Source organism: Wyeomyia smithii, chromosome 3 (genome assembly GCF_029784165.1).
Source record: "Wyeomyia smithii strain HCP4-BCI-WySm-NY-G18 chromosome 3, ASM2978416v1, whole genome shotgun sequence".
In the NCBI taxonomy this organism is placed as follows: Eukaryota; Metazoa; Arthropoda; class Insecta; order Diptera; family Culicidae; genus Wyeomyia; species Wyeomyia smithii.
Genome location: NC_073696.1, coordinates 98,509,527 through 98,531,655, shown reverse-complemented (window position 1 = coordinate 98,531,655; position 22,129 = coordinate 98,509,527). Strand labels below are relative to the sequence as shown.

Genomic DNA, 22,129 nt, shown 5'->3' with positions numbered 1-22,129 from the left:
TACGTGCGAGGACTGCTTTGATCACATTCAGCGTCTGTCTATTCGTCTAATTCTAGAGAAACATTTCAAAGGTCCTATCTGCTTTGATCGATTTTTTGATCGTTCACTTTTATTCAATCATCACAACTTATTAAACATCTTTTATGACACGTTATTTGCACAAGTTGATAGCGGAAGGATCACTCTAGCCTTCTGAACGAAAACTACGCTTGAGAGAGTTACTAAAGCTAAACCATTATCAAAATCAAAAGACGCTTCGGAAAAACGATGAAAGCAGATAGGACCTTTTGAAATGTTTATCTAGAATTGGTTCTCTCTATAGACCATCGCAATGTGACGTCATGGATCTGAGCTTGACAGATACTGGTATCATTATTAACCTTCGGGCAATCCAGTTTAGTTCTCAACTATAGTAGATCATTTAAATTGTGACCAAAATACCCTTTAAATGTTGTACAAAATGTACCAGTATACTTATAACAATTATGAATTGAGCAGCATTTCCACTATGCACACGATAGCTCCACCAGAAAAAAGCACAGAGTCCAAAACGTAAATAAAGTTACCACTAACTGTCAGAAAAGTGAGGTTGAAGAGATTCGGTGAGATGGTCTATTCTTGCTTCTATATTTGTCACGGTCTCCGTAGTTTAAATTTTGTGGTTCTCGATTCCCCAAATGATTTTGCATAGGAGCAATTCTCGCTGAAAACGTCCCACTAGTGACATGAGGTCTTTCTAAAAGGATATTTTTATGTCTAAATGATTGAAAGTAGCGAAAAAATGAGAAAACCTCTTTGGTTAGTTCATATTGAGTGACCCCTCGGGCACAAATCGGTTAAACGGTTTTTACAAAAATTGATTTTTGAGCAATTTTTGACCTTTTTATTGATTTATTTCTCTTGAATTTGTCATCGAACCCCCTGCAACCAAAACATCGTTTTCAAGAGGAATGATAGAGCTTTCATTTGAAGTAGAAAAAAATTGGCCGCCATCTTGGATCTCGCCGCCATCTTGGATTTCATCAGAAAAACGTGTTTTTGAGCAAGTTCGCAACCACCGATTTTGAATTTGAAATCACCATTGGAAGGCTGAGAAAAAATGCTTTAAGATACATCCAAAACATTAGGTGAGCATTGAATTTACCTTGTCATTCTGGTCACTTTTCAAAATCGACTTCCAAACAGTACAACGCATGACGTGCGGCCAATATCAAATCATGCTGAGCCTGTGGTGTGTGACTGTAGTGTAGTGTATATTAGGGCCATCCATGTTCCACGTGGACAGATTTTTAAAGATTGTATTACCTCCCTCCCTTCCCTTCCCCCACAACTTCTCATATAAATTCTCAAAATTTTGTATGGACCGTGGACATCACACAGAACCCCCTCTTCAAAGTTGTCCTCGTGGAAATTGGATGGCCCAATGCCTGTGTGACTTTGGGTCTGTTCACAAATTACGTAAAGCAAAAAATCGTATCTTTGATCCCTTTTCACTGCATTCACATTGTTTATTTCTTCACTCCCTCGCTCCTCCTTGAGTATAACGTAATTTGTGATTAAGCTTCTCTACGTTTTTTTTGCTAGAACAAAGTTTGGTTCCCTGTACGGAGGACAGTTTTCGCGTGTTTAGTAATTAAACAAATTAATGTTAATGTTATAATGCTATAGCAAATTCTTATCGACGAAAAGAGTACGAAAAAAGGGTAACGAAATTCAGCCAATTGATTAAAGGCTATTCAAAAATTAAGGTGCGTGGGTGCACTCACTACCTGTGAACTAGAAATACTGACTGTCCACATCATAAGCACACCACAGGCTCAGTATATTGCGTTGATTTGATATTGGACGCGAGTCATGCGTTGAACCGTTTGAAGCTCGATTTTGAAAAGTGACCAGAATGACAAGATAACCTCAATGCTCACCCAATATTTTGAATGTATCTTAAAGCATTTTTTCTCAGCCCTCCAATGGTGATGTCATATTCAAAATCGGTGGTTGCGAACTTGCTCAAAAACACGTTTTTCTGATGAAATCCAAGATGGCGGCGAGATCCAAGATGGCGGCTAATTTTTTTCTACTTCAAATAAAAGCTCTATCATTCCTTTTGAAAACGATGTGTTGGTTGCAGGGGGTTCAATGACAAATTCAAGAGAAATAATTCAATAAAAAGGTCAAGAATTAATATGAACTAACCAAAGTGGTTTTCTCATTTTTTCGCTACTTTCAATTATTTAGACATAAAAATATCCTTTTTGAAAGAACTCATGTCACCAGTGGGACGGTTTCAGCGAGAATTGCTCATAGATAGATAAAAATAACGTAGTCAGCCTATACATCAGAGAGTCGCCAAGACACTCATCGTTAAGGCAACTGTCAATACCAAAACGATTAACGACAATGCAAAATTATACAGCTCGCCCGTTTTGATGTTCACAGTTACCTTAACGGTGTAGTGTCTTGCGGACTCTTTTGTGTATAGGTTGACTAATTTAACGTATGGATTATATGTATTCCGAATTAAGAGCGTTTGTATTAGACATCGCTATCTCGTTGTTGATTCTCTCAGCGACTCTCAAAGTTTATTTATCCACCCCTACAAACTCGTGAAACTCTCCACAGCCACATTGCTCTGCGAGAAGTTTCACAGCAAATACAAATTTTCACCGGATTCTGTTTCCTAGATCTAAACTTCAGACACGGTATCTGACTCAAGCTTATCGTAGCGTTTTTTAGCTTTTTAGTAATGGCCTCATATGTAAAAGGTTTTTGATCTATCCCTGGATGAAGCAACTTCAGGTCTTCCATTATTTTGATCTTTTGTGGTATCTCACTCAATATAGTTAGAAAAAGTCGAATCTACAACGTAAAAGTCGATGGTGCTCATTAATGCCATTGTTGAAGAATGACCACTTTTAAGTTTTAATAATACCAATGTTCCGATCAGTTAATTGGTAGCTCGATTTAGTTTTAGTCTAACCTAAGTTTAGCGCCAATTCTGTAAGCAATGTCTTGCAACTAGCGTGCTAGTTTTTTTAGTGCGACTATCTGCTCTCGTCTATCTCTAACGGGTACTTCTCGAGCAATATACGTCATTTTACTGATACCCTGACATTCAGGGAATTCTTTATAAATAATAAATCAAGACTGTTGATGATCAAGGCTACGGATATCAGGTGCTTTATACTGTGCTATCTGCAAACCTTGGTCACAAAGATAGCTGAATTGTATAGAGGGGCTTTGACAATCATGCTTACCGAACGGTTACACTTTCAAATATTCTTCTTCTGCAAACGCCCGCTTGGTTTGAAGTACGGCTTCAAAATTCCCTTATTGGATATTGCGATGTACAACATAACCTTCAATTCAATCTTGTGCTTGAACTTGTACATTACTTTTGGAGGAATAGTCAGGCCTTAGACGCGTACTAGGTTTGTTTGTGACATATTTTTGGCTCCGTTTTCATTTCGAACCCATCTTGATCTTATAATGTCACAGGTTATTTTTGGGTCGTGAAAAGATGGCGTCTTTTCAAAAGCCTGCGGGAGTAGTGGATTTGTCTTTAGTGTAGAATCGGTTGTTTTCGGGCATTTGAGACTTCGATGAAGGAAAGTAGTTTCCTTCATCCAACATGAATGACTTTCTGCCGTATTTCCGATTCATTCAGCGGAATCCTAGTTGTTGGACATGTTGTGTAAGGAGCGGTGGGCTTTCTTATTTATTTTCTCCGTCTAGTGGACGGCCTAGACCGCTGCCTCTCTTCCGGATTACTATCATGGGAGTTCCATGATGTTCCATTTTGAACACGACTTAACATGTTAGAGTAAAATAGAGTGTAAGACAATTTTCTGAAGGGGGAAAGGATTCATTTACCTAAGGTGATGTTTTTCTGCAAATGTTTTTGTTGGTATTGAAAAGTATTACATCCTCATTTTTAAGTGAAAATCCGTTATGTTACGATTGAATAAGTTATTATTTGACCGTCCAATAACGTTGAGTTTTGAAAAAATGGTCCGGTTTTTCGTTCGTTTAGGATTTGGTACGCGTAATTTTTGCAGAGCAATGACTTGTGCATCCTGGAGGAAATTCAGGAAGATCTCAAGTGAATATATTGTAAAGGTACATCTGCTCTGATAGGAAATCGAACAGATTTAAAATTCTAATAGAATATAAAACTAGTAAATTGCAAGTTAACCATTTACCAATCGAACCAAACACTGTCGAACCCCTTTTCTATGTTTAGAAGATCAGTTCCGATGCTCGTGTCCTGATTACTTCATATTTTTACCTTTTTATTAATTGGTCTATTCTCACTTAAGTTAGTTTAGCTAAATCACTTCCTCAGGCAAAAATTTTTGGGAAGAAGAGATTTGATTATATTGACGAGTGACAAAGGTTTGAAGAAATGTAACGAAAATTCAATATTAGTTATACAATTTCGCTTTATTTCAATATTTCGCTTGCACACTTTCACATAAGTAGTGGTATTTCTACAGGGTAATTGATTGCGATTCTTTCCGGTATATACAATCATTGACTATATCACCAAAATAAATATATATATGCTTTCATGACTATCATCATCATCGGATTACCGTGTTGTTTTCCTCGTTATCCTATGATGAGAGTACACGTACAACAGCTCCCTCTCTAATGTTGCCACGTGCCACCCAAGTGGCACCGCGCGATCTGCAGATTGCATAAACCTCCGACGGAAGATGTTATAATAGCCGAACTCACCAGATGTAGCCGGAAAGTTTAGATTAGATTCTATATTTAGTTCCGTTCCTCCCCGTGCCCTAGTGGTCCGAAGGTTACTAGGTAAATTATAAACACACAAGAAGCGCATTTCCAGTTTCGTGCATTAATCGCTTCGATGCAGTGATTCTATATAGGTAAACAAAAAAAAAAGACTTTTCCCCTATTACACACGCACGCAATACACACACAAGTATTAAATGAAACTAATTTTTGTTTGAATTAGAGTAGCAATGGTAATAGACTGCCATAAACTGCAGCATTCAACAGGAAGAGTTACACGCATCGGAGATTTGAAATTATACACGCTTCACTCAGCAGTCAGTATTAAATTTATGGTTTGTTTTCTGATCTTAAATTCGGTACAGTCTGCACAGTTACCAGTGTTACGAGTTTACCAGTCTATTAAAATGGGGTTTAAATATAGTTGCGTTTGGAAGTGAAGTGGAGTAGAACCGTTGTCTGTCTGAGCTTAAAACCTATCGTTTAGTTTATTTAGCATTCTGGCTTAGATGACTAATCTGTGGATATGGTTGGTATCGATGACAAAGTCACTGCTGTTTGTAGGAAGATTTTTGGCTTTTCGTGTCAGTTGGCGTTTCGGCTGAAAAAGAAGCAAATTCTCGATTACTAAAACATCCGGGGAGGATTTGGGCGTTTGAACTGATTACCTGTCCGTTTTTGTTGATCATCTTGCTTTGGTCGATTAGACGATTCGGCACCAGCCACAAAGAGTCGGCGAGCGTGATGAGTACGTTCGTGAGATGGCAACACTGCGCCGCCATGCGGACCTGAGCTCCAATGTTGCTCTTGTCCGGTGGATGTATGAATCTGCAAAAGTCGTGTCATGATTATTAACGGATTATACAGAGTATCAACCCTCTTAATACCTTGGCGGAAAGAACGAGGGTGCAATTATGGTGGCAACATTCTGTTGCGTCATCTTGTTCGAGTCCTGCAGGTCCACGACTAGCCGGAAAAAGTTAAGTAGTTCCCGTAGGGTGTTCCGATTTTCGTGTGGTAACAGCTGACAAAGCACGGCCAACGCTCTGTACTGATCATGTGGAGGTAGAACTAGAATTGGTGAAGGAATGAAACAATTAGTACATTTTTGACATACGTGTATTGACATTTTTACCATTCGTTTGATAGAATAAATGCACAAGATCATTCGCCAGCAAGGGTTGAGGTAGTTCTCGAAGCCAACGCTTCAGAAGTGCGCTCAGATCATGAACGCCGGCCTTTTTGAACAACGGCTCTACTTTTTCCGGTTTGTAGTAGAAACTTTGCTCGATCTCGTTGTAAAGTGTCTCGGTCTGTTCGGAGGTAAATATAGATAGATTAGCTTTGATCCTAGATGTTTTAAGTTGATTTACTTATAGATACCTTTTGCTTGTGGCCTGGCACTCGCAGAATGCCTTCCTCTCTAGCACCGCGTAACCTTAGCTGAGATAAGATCGCTTGCAATATCAAGGGCACGAGTGTGGTATCCTCGCCGGTAATCTGCTGGTCTCGTCTCACCAGCGCGTTCAGCGATACTCCGAAAACGTTACCTTCCTCCTTGCGTTTCCGTTTGAACGGTTTTCGCTTGTCTAGTGTGACGTGGTTCTTGTCAAAAATGGAGGCCAGCTCCAGCCACAGTAGTGGCTGCAGTCGTTTCAGATCCCCCTCGGACACCTGGTCGATGTCGCAGCAGCTCTCGCGGAGACTCTGCCATAGTTTGTGGCACGCTTCAGTGGGGGTCGACGTCTGCTTGACCATACTCTCGAAGCTGATCGGCTCATAGGATGTAGACCGCAGGGGAGAATTCTCGACTGAGCAGAGCAAACTGCTGCGTGGTGGAGAACTCGGCGGACTTTGCTCGGATGACGAGTTACCGGAGTCGTCGTTACTCTGGTTGCCATTGTACAGGTTAGTGTGGCTGCGGGTACCAGAAATGTGCTGTCCGGCGTGTGGACTGGGGGAACATTCGAACAAATTTTTTATTAGCTCAGCTTAGAGCTCTTGAACAATTTCAATTTAATAACGTGAATGAAATTAGAATATGAATCACTATTAGTCCTTTAAAATATTTCATCAATCATGACTTTTCCAGAGATAGTCATATCTGGAAAAAATGCTATTGTTACCTCGAATATTTTTGACTAAATTGAATTTTACCACTTACGGCATTATTTTCTATCAAACATTCTTTTAGGCAAACAGTTCGATCAGTTCAAACAATCCGTTTTGCGTTTCCTGTTTCTGCCAGGCCGCTCCCCAAAGATGCGAACATTTTTATTTTCCAAAGAATTATGCCTTGGTGATACTGTACTTCCTCCAATGTGATCATTTGTACAAACGCGTCAGGTCGCGTCGTTTCCTTCAAAACAAATCAAATGGAGGTAGGTATTCCGATGGAAACTTTCCCAAAACATACTGATTTTTGAATGTGAGCCTTCTTTTGTTACTGTTTTTTTTTGATAAAAACTAAACGTTTTTCCTTTTTTTTTTTAGTAAAATCTTTTTTTAAGTGAAAATTGGAAGAATATAATTATGGTATCAAAAACACAGTGTGTTTATTTCAATTTGAACCGAATAAATGAGGGAAATCGGAAAAAAAGATGAGTACTTTATTTTGCCAATCACTGTACGCCCTTTTAAAAAGTTACTCTTGACGAAAAAAATATAATTTGTAATATTGCGATCAGCTGATTTCAGTTTGTTCACAACTTTTGACAGCTACTGGTATGCTCCAACGAACGATTCAATCGAGATCGGAAAAGCTTGATAAAGAAACGTTGTTCTATCGGTTGCTCAAGTACCGCGAGTGGCAATCCTTCGCACAAGAATAAAATATCACTTTATTTTTTTTGCCGACATTAATAGATTTATAGTTCGATTTTGGCCTTCCAGAAGGGAGGTATACCCGACGACTATATACGGTATTCGGAGCTTAATACCAAGCTTAAAAGCCTGGCTAAAGCAAAGAAACGCGGATATTGGCGTCGGTTCGTGAACGAGACGTCGAGGGAGACATCGATGAGCACTCTTTGGAACACAGCCCGAAGAATGCGAAATCGCGTAACGGTCAACGAAAGCGAGGAGTCTTCAAGTCGGTGGATATTTGATTTTGCCAGGAAAGTATGTCCGGACTCTGTTCCTGCGCAAAACTTTGTTCGCGATACGTCTCCGGGTCACGACGCGATAGAATCACCTTTTACGATGGCAGAATTTTCAGTTGCCCTCCTGTCCTGTAACAATAACGCACCTGGGTTAGATAGAATCAAATTCAACTTGTTGAAGAATCTACCCGGCAATGCCAAGAGGCGCTTGTTGAGCTTGTTCAATAAGTTCCTGGAGCAAAACATTGTACCGCAGGATTGGAGGCAAGTGAAGGTGATCGCCATCCAAAAACCAGGGAAACCAGCTTCTGATCACAACTCTTATAGGCCGATTGCAATGCTATCCTGTATCCGGAAGTTGATGGAAAAAATGATACTCCGTCGTTTAGACCACTGGGTCGAATCAAATAGTCTACTATCAGATACTCAATTTGGCATCCGCCGTGCCAAAGGGACGAATGATTGTCTTGCGTTGCTTTTAACAGATATTCAACTGGCGTATGCTCGCAAAGAACAAATGGCGTCTGCGTTCTTGGACATTAAGGGGGCTTTTGATTCCGTTTCTATTGACATTCTTTCGGGTAAACTTCACCGACAAGGATTTTCTCCAATTTTGAACAATTTTTTGCACAATTTGCTGTCCGAAAAGCACATGCATTTTACGCACGGCGATTTGGCAACTTTTCGCATTAGCTACATGGGTCTTCCCCAGGGTTTATGTTTAAGCCCCCTTCTTTACAACTTTTATGTAAGTGACATCGACGAATGTCTGGCAAATTCATGCACGATAAGACAACTTGCAGACGACAGTGTAATCTCTGTTACAGGAGCCAAAGTTGCCGATTTGCAAGGACCATTGCAAGATACCTTGCACAATTTGTCTGCTTGGGCTTTACAGCTAGGTATCGAATTCTCTCCGGAGAAGACTGAGATAGTAGTTTTTTTCTAGGAAGCATGAACCTGCTCACTTCAAACACAATTAATGGGTAAAACGATTTCTCAGGTTTTGGTACACAAATATCTTGGTGTCTGGTTCGACTCTAAAGGCACCTGGGGTTGTCACGTTAGGTATCTGATGAAAAAATGTCAACAAAGAGTGAATTTTCTTCGTACAATAACCGGACAATGGTGGGGAGCCCACCCAGGAGACCTTATAAGGCTTTACCAAACAACGATATTGTCTGTCATTGAGTACGGGTGTTTCTGCTTCCGCTCCGCAGCAAACACACATTTGATCAAACTGGAGCGAATACAATATCGTTGTTTGCGTATCGCCTTGGGTTGCATGCAGTCGACCCATACGATGAGTTTGGAGGTCTTAGCTGGAGTACTACCATTGAAAAACCGCTTCTGGAGCCTGTCTTCTCGCATTCTTATCAAATGTGAGGTCTTGAACCGTCCTGTGATTGAAAATTTTGAAAGGTTAATCGAACTTGATTCTCAAACCCGTTTTATGACATTGTATTTCAATCACATGTCCCATAATATTAACCCTTCTTCGAATATTCCAAATCGTGTCGACTTATCAAATACTTCTGATTCTACTGTGTTTTTCGATACATCCATGATAGAAGAAACTCGTGGAATCCCGGATCATTTACGCGTGCAGCAGATCCCCAAAATTTTTTCCAATAAATATCGAAACATCAACTGCGACAATATGTTCTACACTGACGGATCACTTCTTGATGGGTCCACTGGCTTCGGTATTTTCAATAACAATTTAACCGTCTCCCATAAGCTTGATAATCCTGCTTCTGTTTACGTCGCAGAATTGGCTGCAATTCAGTACACCCTAGGGATTATCGAAAAAATGCCCACGGACCATTATTTCATCTTTACGGACAGTCTCAGTTCCATTGAGGCTCTCCGATCGATGAAAGATGTTAAGCACTCTCCGTATTTCCTGGGGAAAATACGGGAACATCTGAGTGCTTTATCCGAAAAATCGTATCAGATTACCTTAGCGTGGGTCCCTTCTCACTGCTCGATACCGGGCAATGAGAAAGCGGACTCTTTGGCTAAGGTGGGCGCAACAAACGGTGGAATTTATGAAAGACCAATTGCCTTTAATGAATTTTTCTCATTTGTACGTCAGAATACGATCATCAGTTGGCAAAATGCTTGGACCAGAGGGGAACTGGGAAGGTGGTTACATTCCATAATCCCCAAGGTGTCGACGAACCCGTGGTTCAAGGGGTTGGATGTAGGTCGGGATTTCATTTGCGTGATGTCCCGGCTTGTGTCCAATCACTATAGATTTGACGCGCTTCTCCGTCGTGTTGGGCTCGGGGAAAGTGGTATCTGTGCCTGTGGTGAAGGTTATCACGACATAGAGCACGTTGTTTGGTCATGCCCTGTACACCGTGACGCCAGGTCTAAATTAATAGCTTCCCTGCAGGCCGAAGGTAGGCAGTTGGCTGTTCCTGTTCGTGATGTCTTGGCAAGCCGTGACCTATCCTACATGTCCCTTATATACGTTTTCCTGAAATCCATCCACGCCCCAGTTTAGTCCTACCCCCTTCCGCCTGCATCCAGCCTAACGACAAGAACACGTTAAGACCCCGGATCCGGAAACAGCAATCAGATCCGCACGATACTCTCAAAGCCCGAGTGAGACAACCCAATATGCCAGTCCGTAATATCTTGGCCCAGCAGCGGAACATGTGCTTACCTATGGCAATGAAAACCATCATACAGTAAACCAGTGCTTTTAATGCAAAATATTATAGCTTTAAGTTACATTTAGTTTCAGCTCGTAGTCGGCAGCGAGGATAAAAAATTTGCTTTTAGTTATAAAGATACTTTAGAAAGTAAGCTACCAGATATAATTGGCGCCGTTAAACATTAAATTGTATTTGTGCCGTGTCAAATAAATTATAGATGAACAAAAAAACATTTTGGATTGTAAGATGGCAACTTCCGGTTTCTGGAAAAAAGCCAAAAATGGACGATTTCCACCCAATGTAATAATATTCGGATAAAGAATAATACACAGGAGCTAAAATGGACCACAGATACCATTTTGAATTCTAAGATGGCGACTTCCGATTTCTGAAAAACAGCGGCAAACGACCAAATACCATCCAATATGGGTATTTCTGGAATCGTAATGAATTATATTGTAGGATGGCAACTTGTGATTTCTGGAAAACAGCCAAAAATGGCCGATTTCCGTCTAACATGAGTATCTCCGGATCTAGAATGATACATAGCAGCTGAAATCGACCGCAGACCTCATTTTAGATTCTAGGTTGGCGACTTCCGGTTCCTGGGAAATAGCCGAAAATGATCGAATGGGTGTTTCTTCAGCCAGAATGACGCTCAGAGGCCAGAAATTATCTTAAATACCAGTTTGAATCCAAGATGGCGACTTCCGGTTTGTGAAAAACAGTCTAAAATAACCAAATACCATCCAATATGAGTATCTCTGGAAACAGAATGATGCAATGAGCTAGCAATTGACCTCAGGCACCATTTTGAATCGCTGAATGGCAACTTATAGGAAACAGTCGAAAATGACCAAATAATACTCTATATGGATATTTCCGTAATCGAGATGATGCATAGAAGCCAAACATTGACCCTTGACACCATTTTGAATTTAAAGACGACCACTTTTAGTTTCTGGAAAACACCCAAAATAACTAAATACCTCCCAATATGAGTATTTCCGGTGTCAGATTGATGCCAGAAAATCTGCTGAAAATGACCGAATACCACCCAATATGAATATATTCAGAATTAAGGCGATATACAGTAGCCAAAAGTCGAGGATGTTGTCATTTCGATAAAACCAATCATTTCAAACGATTTGTTATTAGACCTTGGTCATATCCTATAGCCGATTCGTCGTGCATTTTCAGACTTAAAACACATCGCAAGGAATCAATGAATTTGAAACATTCCAATAGTACGATACCACATTTAATTTATGTTGAGGCCACATATATCGATCAAAGCAGGTATAGTTTAAAATAGTCTTTGACTTTCTTTTCTTTCCATAAATTTTGAGCCACATATTCTGAAAAACATGAGTGAAATTAAGTAGTCTCAAAACACGTTTCTTGTCATAACTTTTGAACCACAAGTCCAATCTTTATGAAATTCAAAAGTTAAGGGTATTTCAGGTAGCCCGTTCATTTGAATCTAATTTTGTTCAAATCGGTTTTGTAGTTTTCGAGATAATGATGTTTCATGATTTTTACATTTTGATACATGACCTCTAAACTAAAAATCCGATTACAATGAAATTTGATAGGGTCTTATGGGACAACGAGACCTTTCATTTGCAATTAATTTCATGAAAATCGATCCAGCCATTTCTGAGAAAAGTGAGTGAGAATAAAAATCTGCACATACACACACACATACACACACACACACACACTCACACACACACACATACAGAAAATGCTCAGCTCGTCGAGCTGAGTCGAGTGATATATGCCCTTTGCAGCACTTTTATACTTTCGGTTTTGCAAGTGATTGCTATACCTTTCTGGGAGAAGGCAAAAAATCGAGTTTTTTCAGATAATTAATTTTAAATTTCTTAAACTTTTTTCAGATAAAAAAAGAATTTTTTTAGATTGTATATTTTTTCCGAAAGACAAAATTGTTATCTACAATTTTGACGAAGACGTCATACTGATGAAACAAACCGATTTGGCCCTAAAAATATTTGTAATCATCAATACCTTCCCAAAATAGCATTTTAAGCTTCTCAAAAATGAGTCGTGTTCCAAAAAATTAAACCAATAGCACAAAATGACATCTTTTGCCTATAGAAACGTCTATGCAAAGTTTCAACCAAACCAAAAATGACAATTAAAAAAAAATATTAAAACTGGGACATTTTTTGTGGAACTGCACTCAAAACAAAAATATAATTATAAATTGAATATCACAAAAAATTCACTTTGCTTGAACCGTTTTTTGCCTTTCTCCTAGAAAGGTATAGCAATCACTTGCAAAAACGAAGATATAAAACTGTTACAAAGGGCCGAACGGCATATATCACTCGACTCAGTCGACGAGCTGAGCATTTTCTGTATGTGTGTGTATGTGCAGATTTTTATTCTCACTCACTTTTCTCAGAGATGGCTGGACCGATTTTCATGACATTAATTGCAAATGAAAGGTCTTGTTGTCCTATAAGACCCTATTCAATTTTATTGTAATCGGATTTTTAGTTTAGAGGTTATGTATCAAAATGTAAAAATCATGAAAAATCATGAAACATCATTATCTCGAGGAGCGGGGGCCTAGTGTGGTTGGTAACGTCTCCGCCAACCACGCTCGACGCCTGGGTTCGAATCCCACCGCCGATATAGGTGTCGATGGTTGTGAGGTGGCGTGATCCACTCACAACCAACCCAACTGGTCTAGATTCAATCCTAGCCGACACCGGGAGATTTTCTGAGGCGAAAAATCTCTGGGATCACGCCTTCCATCGCATGAGGAAGTAAAGCCGTTGGCGCCGGCCCGTAATAAACGGGTCGTGAGTTAGGGTCCTGGGTGTGGAGTCGCCTCCCTGGGCGTCGGTGATTGGCCACAACAGTGGCGGAACTAGACCGACGGAAAATAAGCGAGAATAAAAAAAAAAATCATTATCTCGAAAACTGCACAACCGATTTGAACAAAATTGGTTTCAAATGAACGGGCTATCTAAAAACCCTCAACTTTTGAATCTTATAAAGATTGAACATGTGGTTCAAAAGTTATGGAAAGAAACGTGTTCTGGAGACTGTTTAATCTCACTCATGTTTCTCGGAGATGGCTGGACCGATTTTCACAAAATTAGTGTCAAATATAAGGTCTAGCTGCCTCATAACATCCTATTGAATTTCATTATAATCTAACTGTTACTTTATCTGTAATGTATCAGAATGTGAAAATCACAAAACGTCATTATCTCACACACCACCCAACCGATTTAAACAAGGGTTTGGTATCAAATTAACGAGCTTGTTAAGGGTTAACTAAAGAATTTGTGTTGTTGTTGTGAAAAGAAACATGTTCCGATGACTCTTCAAATTCATTGGTTCCTCCAAAGATGACTGGACTAATTTCAACAATCTTAGTGTCAAATAAAAAGTTTGGTTGCCATGTCATTTAATTATAATCGGACTTTTATTCTAACCGTTATGTATTAAATTCTGAAAACAACGAATGTCTATTTACTCAGAGATTACACGACTTATTTGAACATAACTACGGACTGTCTCTCAAACGTACAAATAACAAATTTCATAACAATTTGATACGTGGTTCAAAAATTATGGAAAGAAATGAAATTGATTGATCAAAATATATTGGGGGCCAGCCACATCCCAATCCGCACGAGAGTCACAAATAAAATAGGACTTTTTCCTTACAATTGTCCTCCGAACGTTTCAAAAATAATATGGAAATAGTTTTTGTAATCGAGTAACCATTACTTTTTATAGAAAAACTTGTGTTTCCTTTCCTACAAAAGACACTCAAGCTATGATTATGGTGAAACGGGACGTGGTCGCGATCAACTCGAATTTGGAAATCTAATTTTCTCTTGATTTATGAAGACTACGTGCATGAAACTTTTATTATTTGTTTTCACAACTGTTGCATGCCTGAAGTAGCAATATGAGTGCTGTTTATTTAGTGGAAGCCGATTTTTTTTACGCTCAAACTACAAAAGTAGAAAAAACTCTAACCTCAAAATTGTATAGGAAAAGACCACAATCCCGTTTCACCTTTACAAACAAATATTTCTCTTATTTTGTTTCCGTGATCATTGAACTGCGATTTATTTATTTTTCTCTGAAGAGTCACAGATGAAATCATTTCACTTGTGAAACGAAAGTATTTTTTCCATTATGTAGTCAAGGTGAATGATAATTTGAAGTACAAATGGTTTTTTGTCTTAGAATAGTCACCAATAAATTAAGAGGTACATTTAAATTTTTCTGACAAATGCACAGTGACTTTTTATGGAAATAGTTTCCCAGTTAGTCACTGTGACTTTTGTAAGAAAATATTTGACAAAAGTTTTGTTTAATAGAGTTCGTGACCTTTTGAAAAAACTTATAAGTTATTAACATTGTCACAGTGATTTTGGTAATCATCTTTTGGTTTAAATAAATCTTCCGATCTTTCTGAAAGTTCCGCGGGATTTTAATAATTATCCTTTTTTAACCAAGTAACAAAAAAAAGTTCAATTTAATAAGGTTACATATTCCCTGAAGCTAAGGTTCGATTGGTATTGTCTCAAATGAGTCCCCGTATCAGTTGATCTTTATTAAAGAATCAAGAAATGATCACAACCGGTGAACGCTCCCGGTATTGTTCGTGACTAAAGTGTTTGAAATTAGGAGTCATTTTTTTATTTCGAAATTTTTCTTCAGCACAAATATAACGTTTCACATTTTATACTTCAATTATTACTTCAAATACAACATCAATATTCTAGGACCCTAAGAGTTAATATACCTTTATTGGATTGAATTTGGCAATTTAAGGTTGTTTTCCAGAAACCATAAGTCGCAAAATCGGATTTCAAATTGAAGTATGGAGTTGATTCCCGACCTCTAATCATTATTTTGGTTCCTGAAAAACTCACATTGGGTAATGAAACTGAAAGCTACTATCCAAAAATTTAAAATGGTGTCTGAAGTTGATTTCCGGCCTTTGGGTACTGTTCAAAAAATTCTCATATTGAATGATATTTGGTCTTTTTAGGCTGTTGTTCATCAGGGAAAAATTTCCTACTATAAAAAGTTGAATCTAAAATGATATATAATCGAGTCCGTCCTATATATGACTACAGTGACGTTTTGATTATACCAGTAACAAAAATGAATTCGAATATTTGAAACATATTTATTCCATGTTACTTCCCAAAGGTTCGGTATAGTTATGCTTTTTTCTACCAGAAATTCGTTATTAGGAGTGAAAAATAAATTCAGCAGAAAAATCTCAAGGTGAATGTTTTTTCTATTAATGGAAGGTTCCATGTAAATCTATTCAAACAAATAATAAGTTCGAAAGAGAGAAGGTGGGTCTCACCGCTAGGTGGATTAATTTTGGGGTTTTTCTACGAAAACGAAATTATGAAAATTATTACTCTGGAGTTACTAAAAGTGTTGTCAACCGTTTTCCACTACTCTTTGGCGTCTTTCATTTTTTTATTCTCGCTTATTTTCCGTCGGTATAGTTCCGTTGTTGTGCCAATTGCCGACGCCCGGGGAGGCGATTCAAAACTCTACCTTACAACCCGTTGATTACCGGATCGGCGCCAACAGCTTTACTTTCTCATGCGAGTGTCATCTTTTTGTCAAAAGGCCGGATATAGCGTCGAAAAAAATTTTTGTCTTTAGATTCGAGTTTTGGTATTTTCGAAGTTGTTTAGTATAGCTTTTCTTATGTAAAATTGGTCAACAAATCGATTGGTGATGGTTCCGGGCACGGGAAATGGTCTTTTTTGCTCCGAACGCCGAGGTGAAGTTCATTTCACACACCAAGTTCCCCAAGAAGGGGCTGCTGTGGCCGACAATCAGCGAGAAGGGGATGTCGAAGCCGCTCTTCCTTCGATCTGGACTGGTCGCGACCGAGGAAGTTTATGCTACGAAGTGCCTGCCGGAATTTGCGTTGTTTATGCCATAAGGGCGCAGACGCAATGTTCTGGCCGGATCTGGCGTCCAAAAGGCCAATAATTTGAGGAAAATCACCATACTTTTATTAATCACCATATTGACTGGTATTTAGCGATTTAACTGTTAAACTGTTTCCAGGAAGATACCATCAAAAATACAAAACGGCGTCTGAAAATAAGTTTTGGCCGCTTTGGACGATGATTGGCTATTTTACATAGTTTCACAGAACCCACAAGTGGCCATCTTTGATTTCACAGTGGCGTCTGGGGTCAGATTATGGCCTCAGGGCTCATATCAATTCTAAAAATACCAATATCAAATATTGTTTGGCCATTATACAGTCGAATACCCCTGAGAAATAAAGTGAATAAGATCAACTGCGATACGGAAATTATATTTCTAACTAAGCTATCTTTGATTCGTAATTGCTCTTGAGAATAATGTCTGGCCCCTGCGTATCAATTAAAATAGCCGCTGCACAGTGGTCCAATAAGGCAAAAAGTGGAACTTAATTCCATAGCGCCTTTTACCTTCATCTTAGCTTAAAAGTGTCTTCGGAACAATTGTTTGTATGAATGACCCGCATAATGGAAAATTGGCTAAAAGTATGAAAAGTTTACTATACTAACAATAAAAAAAAAATAACTTTTTTGCATTAAGAGATAGAAGAATAGTTTGTTCAGCAAAGTTGTAGAAGATTCAAAAACATAAAACTTTGTTGAACAAATGAAAACTATATCTTATTTCGGTACAAAGTTATAAAGTATACTACATGGAACTTACTTAAATGTTAGTTTTTTGTACTTAACTTTTGTTAGTTGCATTTTACATGAAAGTATTGTTCGTAGGAATTGTTAGGGCACACAAAACATACATTTTTGCCCAAGGTCATATATCTCCAGGAATTTTTCTTACAAAGTTTAATCATATTTTAGCTTATTTTCCCGATAACTTCAAGAACGTATAGGTTAAAAAGAGGCAAGTGGAATCATGATGTCAATACTTTTCCTTGATGTCAATACTTTTCCTCCACGTTAAACTGAAGTACTATAAACTCCTTTAGTTTCCATTTGTCCCAATTCACCCATATTAGAGTACGGCGAGCATATGTTACAGTAGGTTTTCATATATCAAAAATACTAACTTTTTTGTGTTGAGATAGAGGAAAGTTTTATACGGCAAAGTTTAAGAACATGCAAAAATATGAAACTTTGCTGAACAAACAAAATTTCTATCTTCATTGGGTACAGAGTTACAGCGTATATTCTATGAAAGTTACTTGAAAGTTAGTTTTTTGTACTTAATTTTTGTTAGTTACACTTTACAAGAAAATGTTGTTCTAAAGAAGCATTTGGGCATACAAAACACACGTTTTTGTTGAAGACCAACCATTTCCAGGACTTTTCCTTACAAAGTTATAGAACATTTCAGCATATTTTTTCAATAACTTTAACAACGTATAGAATAAAGATAAGGTAGATTGGGACAGATGGAACTTATAACAGTTCTGAGCACTCGAGCTAAACTTCGAGAAAAAGTATTAACATCATGATTCTCCTTCCCCGTTTTTACTTTATACGTTATTAAAGTTATCGAAAAAATTAGCTAAAACATGCTATAACTTTGTAAGGAAAAGTCCTGGAGATGTGTGGTCCTCAACAAAAACGTGTGTTTTGTATGCCCAAATGCTTCTTTAGAACAACGTTTTCTTGTTAAATGTAACTAACAAAAGTTAGGTGCAAAAAATTAACTTTCAAGTAACTTTTATAGAAAATACTCCGTAACTCTGTACCCAATGAAGGTAGGAATTTTGTTTGTTCAGCAAAGATTCAGATTTTTGCACGTTCTAAAACTTTGCCAAATTAATAACTCCTCTATCTCTTTAACACAAAAAGTTAGTATTTTGAATATATGAAAACCTACTGTAACATATGGTCACCGTACTCTAATATGGGTGGATTGGGACAAATGAAACCTTAAGGAGTTTATAGTACTTCAGCTTAACTTCAAGAAAAAATATTGACATCATGATTCCACTTGCCCCTTTTTAACCTATACGTTTTTGAAATTATCGAAAAAATAAGCTAAAATATGATATAACTTTGTAAGGAAAGATCCTGGAGATATATGGTCTTTGGCAAAAATGTGTGTTTTGTGTGCCCTAACAATTCCTCTGAACAATATTTTCGTGTAAAATGCAGCTAAAAAAAGTTAAGTACAAAAAACTAACTTTCAAGTAAGTTCCATGTAATATACTTTATAACCAAAAAAAGATAGGGTTTTCATTTGTTCAATAAAGTTTCATATTTTTGAATCTTCTACAATTTTGCTGAATTAACTATTCTTCTATCTTTTGACACAAAAAAGTTAATTTATTTATTTTTAGTATAGTAAAAATTTTCATACTTTTTGACAACTTGCGATTGTGCGGGTCATTCATACAAACAATTGTTCTGAAGACTTTATTAAGCTAGGATGAAGGTGAAAGGCGCTATGGAATTAAGTTCCACTTTTTGCCTTATTGGACCAATGTGCACCGCCTATGATCGTTTTAAATTTAGCTCCTGCAACAGCGGCAATAAAACGGTAGCTAGCGGACGGTGAAAACAGAAGGCAGCCACACACATACACACACACACACACACACACACACACACACACACACACACAAAATATCGACCTTGGACCGTTTAGTTTATTCAAGTAATCATATACTACGATCTATGTTCTAACTCGCTTACCCAATCGTGCAGGATGGATCAGAACCCGATCGAATCCTTGGTATGTGGATGGTTCCCAACCTTTGAAAGTTGAGCAGTTCTATTCCCTCTGCGAAAAAAAGGCTAATTTTACCAACCGTAAAAGCATATACCCAGCACTACGCACCATTATGGAAGGGAATGTCACAGCGCACGTGTGTACCCCGGAACAGTTCCGCCGAACCGCGCAATGGTGCACTGGGCGTCCGCCTTAGGTTCTGCTTGCCGCGAACTGGCGTTGGTCGTACCACTGGCCCGTTGCCCCCGTCAAAGACGGACACGAAGCTTGGAATGTGGTGATGATGGTGGGTACCGTTGGTGCCATTGCTGTTCCAGCTTTCGTCGCCGGGCAACGAGTCCAGCGAATCGGGAGTTGCGCTGCGGGATCGGGTGCCGGTACTCGAAGAGTCCAGATCTCGGAAGACATCCCGAATGTCCGGCTTTTTGCTGCCCCGATTGCGCGTCCTTCCACGGACAGTTCGGTTGAGCGCTTTCACTCGCTGCTTGACTGCTTCCGCATGTGCCACCGAGAGGCTGGCGATCACCGGTGCCAACTCTGTGGTGGAAAGCTCGCGACCCTGAAAAAAGCATAAAATGTAACGAAAAGGTCGTGCGGTCAGTAGCGCGAAATGTGGTGTATATTTCTCAGTTGATGGAGGGTGTCGGTGGTAGGAAGGGGCAAGGAAACGGAACAGAACTGCAGCAGCGTGGATCGGCAATAAAAGTGGTCCCACGATGATGACGACGGTGGGTACATTAAAAAAAGGTATGCAACTGACCCGGCAAGATCATGGTCAAGAAGCGTGCGATCAAACCATGCGAAAACGAAGCGATTGCTTTTCTTGCGTGGGAAAGGGCTAGGAATCGTTCGTAATATATCTAGGGTATATTTATGGAGTTTTATTATAATCTTCTTTTGAAAGGTATAGAATAAAATTTTTCAAGGGAAATTGTGTTTCGAAATGATGGTCTGTACTGCTAAGTGGTTAGTAACGGTTCGTGTTTCTGCAACAGCCACGAATCTGATCCATTCATCGCAGTGGTTTGCAAAGGTGACGATACGGTAATCGTGATGGGTTTATGACTCAGTTGGATGGAGCGAAACCATAAACTGTAGTGAAGGGTTAGAGCATCTTTCTTGTGTACGCGGACGCGCAAAACGCGCAAATAGAATCGATTTCGATCGTCACGGTTGCTTGAAAGTTATCTAAGTGCTTCCGTCGGTAACGGAAGTAATAATTGATTTTAGCTAGATCAGCTAGTGCAGCGGTTCTCAACCTGGGGTACGCGTACCCCTGGGGGTACTCGAAGCCTTCAGGGGGTACGCGAAAGAAAAATCAGTAATGGCGGACAAAGCAATTTTTCTCTTTAATACTTCATTTGTTGGTCAATCTAGCCCCTAAAACATGACTGTAGCAATCAAACAAGCTACAGTTTAATTTGGAACCTTAACTAGACTACCATAACATGATCTACCATCACTCTCTCCTACTCTGCCAAAACATTCCAAGCCAGGAGGTACAATCGATATGAAAAATATCGACAAGGGGTACGCGGACAAAAAAAAGGTTGAGAACCGCTGAGCTAGTGGAAAACCACACATGTCTACGGTTTGATTTATTAATTATTTATGTAGTTATGAACTGAGTCACGAAAAAATATAAGAATTATAAAAAGGACAAAGTCGAAGGATGCTTTTATATGGTTTTCAGCAAATAATTTGCTATCATGTACGTTGCGATTATAGTTTTCAAGTTTCACAGAGAAGGCGAAACTCTTCTCTTTCTCTTAAGAACGTGATGGATTTCCTAAACTCGTAATCGATAACGTTGAGACACGTTAATTTTAGTTTTTCATGATGAACAATTACTGTAACAAAACTATAAAAGACATATAAGAAGTAAAATCGTTATGTTTGTTTACTGTCTCCTTGAAAAGTGATACAACATCCGCATGTTTTTCCTTTAAAAGAGGCAACGGAATTTTGATTGTTTTCATTTCCGTTCTTTTCTGAGTTTGCGTTGTACTTGCAGTAGTTGCTCTACAATTTTTTTTTCGCGATTCCGTTATGCGTTTTATTTTATTTAGTTCTAATAATATCAGTTGATTGGTAGGTTTTCAGCAATGAATGTATGAGTTATGTACTCGTAATGTTATGCCCATGCGTCGGAAATGACTCATTTGTGAACTGCTCTGTTTTATTGAATAATTAAGTTTCACTGTTGGCCCTTGGTTGTGGCTACAAACGTAGTACAACTGAGTTGCTATTTGCTGTATTTGATTGTCTTGAGAACATACACAAAACGCGAAAATCGTCATACGTACAAGAGAAGAATTCAATTTAATTTAATGTTACAATGTTTTAATCCAATTTATTGTATTTTTATCGACATTCTGTCAGTAAATTTCAGTAAATTATAAATTTAATGTAGTAAAAAAATTGTAACACATCCTTAAAAATTTATACTTTCCTCAATGTTCTCAAGCGAAAACCAGCTAGCCTCTTATCGTGTCACATCCTTCCAATGACCAATTTTCAAGATTCATATTTTATTTTCTATCTGCTATAGCGGTTTGTATTTATTCGATTATTATCACCCTGTCAACCACTTTCATGTTCTTTGAGATTCTGATACGTTCACGACGGCTAACTTTAAGTTTTGATTATTTATCCGATTTTTGATCCAAATCCAGGTTCAAGTTTAGATTCAAATCAATGTTCAAATCTAGGTCTGATTCCCAATAACAATCCAGGGTTTAGTTAAACTTCAAATATTCCAAAGACTCAAGAATTAAATGAAGATTCAGGTCTAGTGCTACCAATTTAAAAGCAGATCCAAATAATTGGTAACGTAAGGTCTGAATTCTAGAATCAGTT

General features: G+C 38.5%; 1 protein-coding gene across 1 annotated transcript in view; it reads right to left on the bottom strand.

Moving 5' to 3' along the window:
* Window positions 1-4,421: 4,421 nt before the first annotated feature.
* The window catches only part of LOC129732587 (rho GTPase-activating protein conundrum), a 48,157-nt gene continuing 30,449 nt past the window's right edge, over window positions 4,422-22,129 (bottom strand). Inside the window, exons 3-9 of the mRNA XM_055693581.1 lie at window positions 19,379-19,829; window positions 19,234-19,321; window positions 6,142-6,712; window positions 5,894-6,071; window positions 5,646-5,829; window positions 5,427-5,586; window positions 4,422-5,359 (exon numbers count right to left, since the gene is read on the bottom strand). Of these exons, the coding sequence (XP_055549556.1) occupies window positions 5,264-5,359; window positions 5,427-5,586; window positions 5,646-5,829; window positions 5,894-6,071; window positions 6,142-6,712; window positions 19,234-19,321; window positions 19,379-19,829 (1,728 nt within the window). The 3' untranslated portion in view covers window positions 4,422-5,263. The remainder of the gene's footprint in view (window positions 5,360-5,426; window positions 5,587-5,645; window positions 5,830-5,893; window positions 6,072-6,141; window positions 6,713-19,233; window positions 19,322-19,378; window positions 19,830-22,129) is intronic.